We start from the raw sequence: 12828 nt of genomic DNA, 5'->3' as shown, positions 1-12828 counted from the left end.
AATAATAATAATAATAATGTATTCTATAATGCTTGCAATGAGCCAGGCATTGTGCTTGATGCTTTATATATAAAAACCCCCATAACAAACATATGAGGCTGCTGATATTACACCCAGGCACTAAATTAAATCCCTTGTCTTAAGTCATTCAGCCATTAAATGATACTTTGAAGTGGCATTCAAACTCAGGTATTCTGGGGGTACCTGGGTGGTTCAGTCGGTTAAGCATCTGCCTTCAGCTCAGGTCACAATCCCAGGGTCCTGAGATCGAGCCCCGAGTTGGGCTCATGGGGAGTCCGCTTCTCCCTCTCTCAGCAAACCCCCACACACACACTTGTGCTCTCTTGCTCACTGCCTCTCTCTCTCAAATAAATAAAATCTTAAAAAAAAAAATACACACACAAACTCAGGTATTCTGGATCTGAAGTCCTTATTCTTAACTACAATGCAATTAATGGCAACAATTTTAAAATAGATATGCTTACTTCTAAAAAAAAATGTGACAGTATTTATACTGAGGCAGCAAGACAACTGGTAATTTTTATGGTCTCAATTTATCATTTTTTGCCATTTTCGATTATGAAATATTTGGGTATTTTTCAAGTTCTCTTGAGCTGGCTGTCCTGATGTATGAGGTTGCATTACCTGTGCACAGATGTCCTTCACCAAGAATCTTTGTGCTGCTGAAAGGGAATGACCTCTTGTATCACAGTGAGCCCTAGACTGAGTTGACAAGGGCACCCTGGCTCCCTCCCTACAGAGCAAAAGGAGATGAGGATTGAGAGCAGAGGAGGCGGTGTGGGGTAGGGATTACAACAGGAGCAGACTGGGCTTTTTCCTCCCACCGAATCTCAGAGTGGCTGCCGTGGCACCTGCATATTTATACATTGATTAATTTAGGCAGCTCTCCCTTAAGCCTGAGGGCACTGGAAGCTATTGTTAAAGATGGTAATTAAAATTACAGGTTTTAACTCAAAACTTATTTAAAATAATCACTTGCAAGAGTCTATGGATGAGACCCACCTTAGAGGATGGATTTGGTGAAGCAGTAGACTGAGAGCCCCTACTGAGCATACTCTGTCTGCAAAATGTGACTAACCTGGTTAAATATTTAGATAAGAGACTGGCAATGATGGGGCTAGCTTTCACTAGCATCCTTGTACCAAAGGGGGAGAGGGGTGTGTCTCTGCTTTAAAGGCATATTCCCTCCCTCCTTGTGGGTCAGTGAGTGAGGTCACATAGTGTCTTTCCAGGAACCTAGTTCAGTTCTGTTAGGAGTGAGGTTTTTAAAAATTGTAAACTGAAGTAGAGCATTGTCTTCCCAGCACATAAGTGTAGTTCTGCCAGGAGCAAGACTTGGAAACATTGTAAGAGGGTAAATATTTTTTCCTTCCTCTTTTTAAAAACTTTTTTAAATTGGACAAGGTAATTTATGGTCACTCTAGAAAATTCTGAAAACCAAATAAAAGAAAACAAACATACTGCTGATAATTTCACGCACTACCTGTCACCACCATGCAGCTTTGTTTATTTCTGGACTTTTTTATGCCTGTATATAATATATGACTTTTTTTTTAATCTCCTGATAAAGAACATTTCATTTCTAGAGTTTAGAATCATTTGATTACTTAATTGACTTATTTGAAGGGAGCTGATGCACAGTCTCCCCGTATTTCCTACCCTAACCTTAAACAATGGGGTTGCTTCCATTTCATTTGGGGAGAATTGACATCTTAAGAATATCAAGTCTCCCAAACCATGAACAATGTAGAACCCTCCAGCTATTTGTGGCGCATAAGGTACATCTCAATTTATTAGAGGACACACACATTCAAGTAATATTCTTCCATTTCATGGGTAGTGTAAGAGCCTCCTGATAGCATACTTCCCTGTCTCCTCTCCTAGCCTTTCTGCTATCACTGTCATATATTTACTTATTTATGTAAACCGTATGTGACATTATGCCTTTTTAACGAATGACTTTGATTCTCTTTTAAGGAGATTTAAATAAGAAAACTCAGGTATTGATCCACAGACTTGCCATTTCCTGGACTCTTCATTCTTTTGTGTAGATCCACTTTTACATTTGCTGTCATTTTCCTTCTGCCTCAAGAATTTCTTTTAACATTTTTTATAACTCTAGTCTGCTGGCAATGAATTCTTTCCACTTTTTGGGTGGGGAGGGAAGCTTCGTTTTTGAAAGACATGTTCACAAAGTATGAGATCTCAGATTGACAGCTGTTCCTTTCAGCACGTTGAAGAGGGCGCTCCACTACTTCTCGCTTGCAATTGTTTCCAGTGAGAAATCTGCTGTCATCCTTATTTTTATTCCTCTACACAGAATGTATCCTTTTTCCTCAGGCTGCCTTTAGGGAATTTTTTATCACTTTTTTTTTTTCCTACATTGCAACTAACTTTATTTTTTTTTAATCCTGTTATGTTAGTCGCCATACAGTACATTATTAGTTTCTGATGTAGTGTTCCATGATTCATTGCAGGTAACACCCAGTGCTCCATGCAATATGTGCCCTCCTTAATACCCATCACTGGTTTTGAGCAATTGGATTATGATATCCCTTGGTATAGATTTCTTCATGTTTCTTGTGCATGGGGTTCATTTCGCCTCTTGGATCTGTGGGTTTATGGTTTTCCCCAGTTTGGAAAGGTTTTGGCCTTTTCAGATTTTCCTGCCCTTCCCACCCTATCAGGGACTCCATAGTAAGCTACTTGAAGACATCCCACAATCCACTGATGCTCTTTTCATTTTTATGATTCTTTTTTCCCTCGGTTTCACTGCAAATAATTTCTATTACTATTACCTTCAAGGTTCACTGTTTTTCTGCCCTGTCTAAATTGCTGGGAATCCCAACCAGTGTATTTTTCATCTCAGGTGTTGTAAATTTCATCTCTAGAAATTTGATCGGGATCTTTTTTATAGCTTTCATATCTCTATTTAACTTTTTCGGTATATGGACTATAGTTATAATAACATTGTGTCCTTATCTGCAAATTCTAACAACTGTGTGAGTTCTGGGTCAGTTTTGACTGGTTAATCATTCTCCCCATTTTAGGTTGTGTTTTCTTGTTTCTTGGCATGTCTGCTAATCTTTGGATGTCAGACATTGTGATTAGCCTTGTTGGGTGCTGGATATTTTATATTCCCATAAAAATTCTTGACCTTTATTTTAGGATGCAGTTAATTACTTGGAAATTTGACTCCTTTGGGTTTTGTATTTGTGACTTGTCTGGCCGGTCTGGAGCAGTGGTCCAACTAGGAGTGATCATTACCAACTTCTAAGAGATCTTTAGTTTCCTACCCTATGCCCTGGGAATTGTGAGTCTTTCTAATCTGTGTAGTGGAAGCAACGGTGTTTTCTAAGCCTTTCACGTGGCTTTTTTCCCTCCAGCCTTGGGGGGGTTTTCTCACACATGTGTTCTGATCCCTACTCTGCTGAATACTCATGGGGGACCCCCTGCAGGTCTTTGATTTCTTCCTCTCTACTGATCTCCCCACTCTGGCACCCGCCCTGCCAAGTCCAGCCATGTTGACCTCCCCAGACCCTTAGCACTATCTCCTCAACTCAGTGAGTCTGATGGGCAGTTCCCCACTCCTGCACTGCAGCCAGAAAAGTAAACTCTCAAGGCAGAAAGTGAGCCACCTCTCTTCTCTCTTATGTCCCAGGGATCACTCTTCAGTGCCTGATGTCCAATGCCGTAAAAACTAATTTGGGTGAAAAAACAACAATAACAACAACAATTGTTTGATACATTTTGTCTGGTTTTGTTTGTTTCAGTAGCAATGGTAAACCCAGTCTCTAACACTTCATCTTGAGTGGAAGCATTAGTCTCCTGACACTGGATTTTAATGACTGGTTTACTCCTGATTTTGAGGGAGAGCGCAGTCCATGAAGAGCATGGATCCTGGAGTCGGACCAACTGAAATCTCTGCTCCACCACTTACTAGCATGTGACTTAGGCCAGGTTACCCTGACGGTGCCTCCCTTCCCTCATCTGTAAAACAGGAGTGATCATAGTTGTGTCTCACTGGATTTTTGAGAAGAGAAAATGAGATACTGTGTTTAAAGCATGACAGAGTTCCCAAGAACCACTAAGTGTCATCAACATAGATGATGGGGACCTTGGATCCCAGTAGGTGCCCCTCGAGAGCTAGGAACCTCACCCTGTGTTCTCTGAGTGATGATGTAGCCACGAGACCCCAACCCCACTCCTAATTGCTCTTATTCAAGGGTTATCATCTCCTAAATAACAGACCTGGGTTTTTTGGGTTTTTTTGTTTGTTTGTTTGTCTGTTTGTTTTTTCAGGAGAAGACCGGAAGACCCCCAGTGAATCAAACAGCCCCTCTTCCTCCTCCCTGTCAGCTCTGAGTGATTCAGCCAACAGCAAAGATGATTCAGACAGCTCTCAGAAAAACAAGAATGGGAACAACCTGCTGGTCATCTCTGTTGTACCTGGGAGCCAGCCCTCAGTGAATAGTGAGGAAAAGCCAGAGAAAGGTAAGGGAGACGGTGCGTTGGCCTGCTTGAAAATAAGCCCAGGAGGGGAGTGATATTGGAACACAGACAGTAGGCCTGGAAACAGTATAATGCTATCATCACCTAAAATTTGTAGTCTTATGGCTTATCTGCATCCAAATATGGGGTGGCTAGATGGGTCGTGTGACATGGATTCTGGAGCTGTGCATTTAACTCCTTTTGCCACAGAGATTCAAGGAACAATGCCTGAGAGGGTATAGCTGGGGAAGAGGAGAAATAGGGGTCTGTCTGTCCCCCCTCCCACCCCCTCCCATCCTTCTGCCCCGTGCACCAGTACACCCAGCTCCCATCCTTTCAGGGTTCGAATGCGTTTTTTGCAACTTTGTCTGCAAGACGAAGAACATGTTTGAGCGCCATCTGCAGATACACCTCATCACCCGGATGTTTGAGTGTGACGTGTGCCACAAGTTCATGAAGACACCTGAACAGCTGCTGGAGCATAAGAAATGCCACACTGTCCCCACCGGTGGGCTCAAGTAAGGAAAGCAAGTACAGAACCTTTTACTGTGTTGTTATTAAACACCCTTCCCCAACCCTACCCCACCCCCTGCCCTGAAGGTTTTGGGGTCATGGAGAGGGAGAGCTTGGCATTGGGCTAGTCAGTCAGGCACCTCCTCTGCTACCTTTAGCCGGATATGAACCAGACCTATTCCCCAAGGGGTCAGCGGACGCAGCAGGAGAATCCATTTCACAAATTTTCCAGGATTCCTGGCGAGCCAGCGTCGTGTTGGAGCAGCTCAGCCCGCCGGGCTAGACTCATCCTCCACTGCTTGAGTTTGGTTCCGACTGGAGTGTATGGACTTGGGGGTCAGTGTCCCTGAGTGTAAATCATTACACTCTCACGGCCATCACTGTCTCTATTTTTTTAGATGATTTTCCATGTGCCTTTTAAACCAGCGTCACAACAACTCATCCGCACCCCACCCCCAAATATCGGATCCTTGCCTTTTTGAACAGGCAGGAGGCAGTGTTTTTCAGGCAGAAATCACGTGCCTCAGGTCTTCCTGCACACATGCCTTATTCCTTCCCAGGAACTGCGATTGGGATCTCCCTGGCTAGCCTTCATGAGATCTGACATTTCCAGTCACACGTTACTCACAGATCCCAAAAGACCTAGACAACAAGCATCATCATTAACCAGTATTTGCAAGAAGCCCTCTGGTCTGAAGTGAAACCCGTCAGTTCTTACCAAACGCACGGTGTGTCTGGCTTGATAACAGGCGCTGAAGGGCAAACGAGGAATAAAACATCATATCTACCCTCAGGAAATGTATGTCCTAGCACTACTAGAGTTTAATCTTCCGGGTGATTCTGAAATCAGCCCCTGCTCACAAGGCACTTAGGATCTAGCAGAGAAAGAGGCATATGTCGTTGAGCACAGGAAGACACACAAGTTTCAAGGCATAATTATTCATGTTTAGCTGAAATAATCATGTCATTAAAAGAATGAAAATTTATATTTTACTTAACACAAGAAAAAAAAGCCCTCTTGTTTTTAAACATTTTTATCTTTGAAACTCACATATTGCCAGAGAGGTTGGCATGACTCTCCTGAATGGGTGAGGGATGGAGAGATCCAAAAGGAGCCTGGGGGTCAAGTGTTGGGGGCAGTCCAGGGTTGACCCTTCTGCAGGCTCCTGCCTGGTCAGAGGCACCCTCCTCAAAAACTTTCCCAAACAGAGGAGTCAGGGAGCAGCACCTACTGTCAAATTCCATTTTGTTTCACTCTTGGGGTACTTAAGTGGGAGGGGGAGGGGATGATGGCAGGGATGGGGGAGGGGAGATTATAATTCAAGACAACCAAGAAATGGGAAATGCCCAGCGAGAGCTTATTTGGGAATTGGATTTGGTTTGTTCCCACTGTCCCTTTCTAAATACTTGTATACTCTTATTTTTAACAAAAGAAAGAATGAAAGAAACCATGTAGTTCTGTGGTTGGACTAGCGCTCGTTGCCCTTCCCAGTAGCCCAGTCACACCCATTAACTCTGCGGCGCCCCCTGCCAGTTGTGGCTTTGTCAGTTAGCCTTGCCTTGGGGACCTACGGAGTCCCAAGCCTCCAACCCATTGGGGAGAATGCACAGTGAATGCTGACGCTTTTTTGCCGGTCCAGACACTTCCGGTGTGGTGCTAACGGTCCCCTGTGTAATAGTTTATGTTCTAGGATGACCAAGTAGAAGAATACTTTGAAAAAATTGATAATGCCTTCTGGCTATACAGTGAGTCTTTGTTTTGTTTCGTTTTGTTTTCCCTTTGCCATATCAGAGAATTAATTTGCCTGAGAGAGTGTCTTTACGATAAATATTGGGAGCACGGAAAACCCTTAGCACTTTGCCTGAGCAGCGAAAGAAAGATTGAGCTGTGGGTCACAGAAATGTTCTTAAAATGAAACAGACTGCCGATGTCTAAATTGCTTTTCTGTGATGGAACTGCTTGTACTCTATATCCTGTTCATAATGCAGATCAAATAAGATTATACTATTATTTTTCTTTTGCCGTAGCTCAGGACAGTGGTGAGTTTCAGACTCCTCTAGGTAAGGCCCAGCTTGGCGTAGGGGTTGTGTGTGCACCTGACCTGGGAATGGGCTTTATATTTCTCTCGTGTGCACTCTTCTGTGAGCTGAGGTGCAAAGGCTAATGGCGAGCTTGGCGCTGAGGAGCAGTGCACGGCGCACTTGGTTGTGTTGGGCTCTGTTGAACACCTCTCCAAACCCTCAGAGGACAAGTCACTCCTGGGCCCTGCCCTGCAGGTGCCAGGCAGGAGCCAAGGCAGCCACTTTTGCATTTGCATTCTTTTGGGAAAGAGAGCAAACACGCTACAGCTATCATTTCAACCACCAACTTGAGCTTTGCAGCTTCCAAAAGAGAAGCTCAGCAGAATTTGCAAACATGCCCTCACTGCTCCTCCTAGCCCCTCTGGACAGCCAGGAGGCTGGGGGGTGGCATAGCCTCCCTGTATAGGATGGAGAAACCAAGCCTCGGAGAGGCCCGGGCTTTGTGCCAGGGCATATCCAGCTATGGCCCGATAGAGGTGACGGAGCTGGGACCAGAATCTGCCAAAATTCTGTATAGAGACCAATCCAGTAATGAATCAGTGCCTATTAAGCACTGCCGAGAACGCAGAAGAAATACAAGATATGGTCCTGCCCACTGAGAATATATGATCCAGTTGTATTACTATTATCTCCATGATGGAATAATGTTCCAGATAGCAGTTGCCTCCCTCCCTCTTTAACCCTCCTTAGTGATTGGCTGGTGGGTGGGCCTCCCTCTCCCGAGCCCCGTGCTGGTCCTCATCTGCCTCTCCTGATGGAGAACCAGGGCTGTAGGAGATAGGATTTAGGAGTACAGATCTATGTACACACACACACACACACACACACACACACACACACATTCACACAGAGAGACACACACAGGCCTTCTCAACCTAACCACCCTTTAATAAGCACGATTCTGACCCCTACAACTTTCTGTTTGCTGGAGGTAGCTCTCCCCCTATAAGCTGTTCTTCAAAACTCTTAGCCTTTCTGCGTGTGCTTGGTGTGGTGCATGAAAAGTCGATTCTTTGTGTTGCTCCCATCTAGAGGGGAGGTCATGAGGTTTAGACCTCTGCTGTGTCTTGGGGGGGAGCGGGGAGGGCTCCGAGGGGAATGGGTGGGGAGGACGGAGGGGAGCAAGCGCTTACTTATTCCTCCCCCTTTCTCTGCTCCCCTTCCCGTGGGCTGGGGCTCACTCATCCAGCCAGGAGACCCCCACAGTAGGTCGAGCGTACGTTGCCGGAGCTCCTCCTTAGTGGGCACGGCTCTGTGGGCAGAGAGAGCCAAGAGGGTCCTCTTAAACCCCCCCGGAAAGGCGGCAGGGCTGGGCAGGGGCAGGCGAGGCCTTCTGAGTTTGGAGGGGGCGGGGGAGAGGACGGTGAGGGGAGGCTGGTGAGGAGGGTAGAAGCGGGGCCGCCGCCGAGCCTGTCCGGCTGACCCTTCCTGTCATTGCTTCCCCCCTCCGCCCGGCAGGTGCCCATTCTGCATTTATTCCACCAACCGCCCCGCTGCCATGGAGTGCCACCTCAAGACCCACTACAAGATGGAGTACAAGTGCCGGATCTGCCAGACGGTGAAGGCCAACCAGCTGGAGCTGGAGACGCACACCCGGGAGCACCGCCTGGGCAACCACTACAAGTGCGACCAGTGCGGCTACCTGTCCAAGACCGCCAACAAGCTCATCGAGCACGTGCGCGTGCACACCGGGGAGCGGCCCTTCCACTGTGACCAGTGCAGCTACAGCTGCAAGCGCAAGGACAATCTCAACCTGCACAAGAAGCTGAAGCACGCCCCCCGCCAGACCTTCAGCTGCGAAGAGTGCCTGTTCAAGACCACACACCCCTTCGTCTTCAGCCGCCACGTCAAGAAGCACCAGAGTGGGGACTGTCCCGAGGAGGACAAGAAGGGCCTGGGCCCCGCCCCCAAGGAACCAGCCGGCCCCGGGGCCCCGCTGCTCGTCGTCGGGAGCCCCCGGAATCTCCTGTCTCCCCTGTCGGTCATGTCCGCCTCCCAGGCTCTGCAGACCGTGGCCCTGTCGGCCGCGCACGGTAGCAGCTCCGAGCCCAACCTGGCACTCAAGGCTTTGGCCTTCAACGGCTCCCCTTTGCGCTTTGACAAGTACCGGAACTCGGATTTTGCCCATCTCATTCCCTTGACAATGTTGTACCCCAAGAACCACTTGGATCTCACATTCCACCCTCCCCGACCTCAGACTGCGCCTCCCAGCATCCCCTCACCCAAACACTCCTTCCTCGCCTATCTCGGACTGCGAGAACGAGCTGAGACTGTCTGAGGGCAGCCGTGTTCTGTACCAAAAACAAAGAGACAAAAACAAAACCCACAAAACTTAAACACAACCCCAGCAGGTGTATGTTGCTGCAAAACCTACAGGCCCCTGGGTCTGAACCACGTGTACTGTATATCTTTAGTAAGGAATAGAGGATTGGCTCTGTGTGGATACCCTATTGCATTGACCTGAAAGCTGCTTTATCCAATCTTCAGAGAGGTGACCTACTGCATACTTCTACCTTCAGAGGCATGCCTCCCCAGCTCCCCATTCCCACTCTCGGCCCTTCTCCGTACTTTGCTCTGAGAGGAATTTTGTCTTGTTAAGCCCTAAAGAGAGTGTCCTTAATAGCAATCAGCACTTGTACGCTTATGCACTGGTGCATTTGGTTTTTCTGTTGGGTGAATGGGGTGTGTGGGTGTTGTGGATTCCGAAAGAGAAAGCCGCGTGTCGTGTGCCATGCCATTTCTGTCACACATTTCTTCGTACTGGCTTTTTTAACAGCGATGAACGTTCTTTTCCCTCCCAGGTTGTTCATCCGTACAGTCTCTCCCTGAGCTCCTTCATCAACTTTCCCTCTCTATTTTATGGCTACAGAGTGGTAGGGCCTGATGCTTGAGTCGATGAAGGACTGGTAGACACCCACAGTGCTGCTGGAGATTTCCGACCGGGTGCCAGAGACCTCGTGCTCAGATCTTTTCGGTTATGAAGATGCGAGAATCGAGAGTCCACTCCAGAAGAAATTTCTCGCAGCACTGCAGCCAATATCACAAAACTTAAGTGTGTTTTGTGTGTGTGTGTGTGTGTGTGTGTTTCCATACATATACAATGTGTATGGTGCACACACACAGTGCATCATTTTTTTAAGGGCAGATTATATATATATATATATATATATATATATATATATGATGTATTAATTCAGTGGTTACCATTCATTTGCAGGAAAAGAATTGTATGAGTGAAAAATTTTATGGTTGATAAATCCAGCCAAGGAGATTAAAGGGGTTTGGATAAATTCTGGGTATAAATGCTCAGACTAAAAAAAAAAAAAAAAAAAAAAAAAGGAAACAGCAGTTTTGCACAGTGCTTTGGTCTTGCACTAGTTTTTGTTTCTCATCTGCAAAAAAAAGTAAAGTAAAATAAAAGGAAGAAAAATGTACCTTTTCTATGGAATGAGTAGACTGTATGTTTGAAAATTTTGTCACAACCTCTTTAACATATAAAGACCCAACAAAAAGGTGCTGTTTAGTCCTACGGTTCAACTCATGCCGCTGAGAAGTTTCCCTTGTGTTTGCAGATCGTCTAGCTATAGCGGTATTCTCCATGTTATTAATAATTCTGTATTCCACATTATTAACGCCTGGTAGCTATAACCTGCTAGGAGGCTAACTTTATACTTATTTAAAGCTTTTATTTTGTGGTCATTAAAATGGCAACTTACGTGCAGCACTTTATTGCAGCAAGAAGCAGATGTGGATTTGGTTGCCTAGCCCTTTGCGAATCTTAAAAATGTAATGGGTGATTTCAAAAGAAAAGGAAAAGTCATCTTGGGCCGAATATCTTAATTGCTTGTATTTGTAAGAAAACAATTTCCAGCATGAAACAGGCTGAAAGGGCAGGAAGACATGTGCTCTGTATAAGAATGGAAAGTTTGGAATATAAAAGTTTATATATTATTTATCTGTTGAAGAACTGGTGTACAAGAGGAATGCTTTCTTACTGCGTTGCTGTTTTCCATCATGTGTTATCCTAGAGTTGGGATTTTTCTTTTCATCTGTTTCACCAGGGGAAAATAAAAGCATCCCTAATTTTCTTCCTCTAGTCAGTCTGCTTCACTGAAAGCCCCCTCGAACTTGGTACAGTTCTACAGGAAGCCAGAAGACTGTACCGTCGGTCCATACCATGGGCTCCCTCACCCCCATACCCACCCTTCTTCCCCCAGACCTAGCAGGTGTGCTACACTTCCCTTTGCCAGTCCTCCAGCCCTGGCAAACCTGTTTACACTAAGGAGATGTCCCCAGGGGCAGGGAGGCTGAGCCAGCTAGGGCCGGAAGCTCCCGAACCCTCGGTCATCCTCCGGCAGAGACATTTGCTCTCGGCTACGTTAGAAGCGTCGTTCAACCTCGCCATGTCAATGTCTCGGTAAAAGACACTATAGACAGTTACGGACAATACACTCCAAGAATACTGGGCATATGGGTGGGTTGGTTTTTTAAAAAGTCCTGTCTTTATCCCCATATAATGGAGAATGTGCCACTTGGCTAATAATGTGCTTTCAAAATTACAAGTTCAGTGATGACAGAAGAGGGCCACAGGGATCCCACGGAGGCTGGCAGAACAGGCGAATCGCACGGAAGCACCAGCAGGTTAAAAACCTGAAAGGGTGGCCCTGACAGTTAGGACTGCAGGTTTTACAGCATGCCACGTGTGCAATAGGAGGTCCTCGGCTGAAACTTGCAAGAGCAAGAGGGGTGTCGGAAGGAGATGTTTACTGCTCAAATGCCATGCATTTCACTGCTTGCCACTGAACTTGTATTTGAATGACTTAGTTATGCTTAATGTAATTGGGCAACTTTTTTTAGCACTTTGGAAAGAGTCATCAATCTTTCTGGTAAATTATAAAAGTTTTCTGAGTGTGAGAAAAGGTGTGTTTGGAGTTTGTTTGACTTTTTATATTATTATTATTGTTATTAATAAAGAAAAAATCTACAGCATTTTTTCAGACTCCACCGAGATAATATATACCCCCGAATTTGGTTTGCAGTTCGATACTCAGGGAAGGATTATTCCATAGATATCCTTTCCGTGTAAAACACTAACATCTTTGAGAAATTCACCTGCCAACTAACTTCAATTCTGTTTTCACTATGCATTCTTCAATGGAAGCTAGCTTATCTGTCCATATAGTACTGCAGTTAGAGTTCTCAGCACTTTCTTGCTTCTATCCTTTTTTTAACTCCTCATATTATGTTCAGATGATCATACTGTCAAGGTTTGTGTACATTACTGAAAATTTGTATTGTATAAAGCTTTTTGCATTACAAGGCTGTACAGGGTCATTTTGACAGTAACTGGTATATTTCTTTGCATCTTATGTTGCATTGCCAATTTCTAGTGTATCCAGTTTGGAAGTATAATATACTCTAATTAAAACAAAAAAAAAGGTTGGCTATACTCTTTTGTTTCTTTTTGTTCCTCCCCGCCCCACCCCCCCGCCCTTGGTTGCCATCCTTGACTACTTGTTAAGTCTAAGGGTTTTATTTGCCTTGCTTTGTTCCCATTTTAACTTCTCAGCTTATTTTTAGGAAATGTCCACTACTAGTTATAGCCATTGCAAAATGCAAGTTTTGAACAACCATGGTTATAATACAAACTGTCATTATGTAAGTCATTAATAGCCATTAAGGCTGAGGGTGTATCCATCATTCAGTACAGTTGTAGACCAG

At 45.3% G+C, this 12828-nt stretch overlaps 1 protein-coding gene across 5 annotated transcripts in view; it reads left to right on the top strand.

Annotated features, from left to right (window-relative positions):
* ZNF827 (zinc finger protein 827) overlaps window positions 1-10247 on the top strand; it is a 166302-nt gene extending 156055 nt beyond the window's left edge. Inside the window, exons 12-15 of one of the 5 annotated variants that reach the window (XM_059373286.1) lie at window positions 4324-4515; window positions 4853-5030; window positions 7054-7086; window positions 8566-8653. In XM_059373286.1, the coding sequence (XP_059229269.1) occupies window positions 4324-4515; window positions 4853-5030; window positions 7054-7069 (386 nt within the window). In that variant the 3' untranslated portion in view covers window positions 7070-7086; window positions 8566-8653. Of the gene's footprint in view, window positions 1-4323; window positions 4516-4852; window positions 5044-5183; window positions 6131-7053; window positions 7087-8565 lie in introns of those variants that run through there. The other 4 variants (XM_059373312.1, XM_059373278.1, XM_059373302.1 and 1 more) reach the window with 4 other exon arrangements.
* The last annotated feature ends 2581 nt before the right edge of the window (window positions 10248-12828 follow it).

The sequence above is a fragment of the Mustela nigripes genome, chromosome 1, assembly GCF_022355385.1.
Source record: "Mustela nigripes isolate SB6536 chromosome 1, MUSNIG.SB6536, whole genome shotgun sequence".
NCBI classification, from domain to species: Eukaryota; Metazoa; Chordata; class Mammalia; order Carnivora; family Mustelidae; genus Mustela; species Mustela nigripes.
The sequence above is the reverse complement of the archived record's forward strand: the minus strand, read 5'-3'. Positions and strand labels throughout refer to the sequence as shown.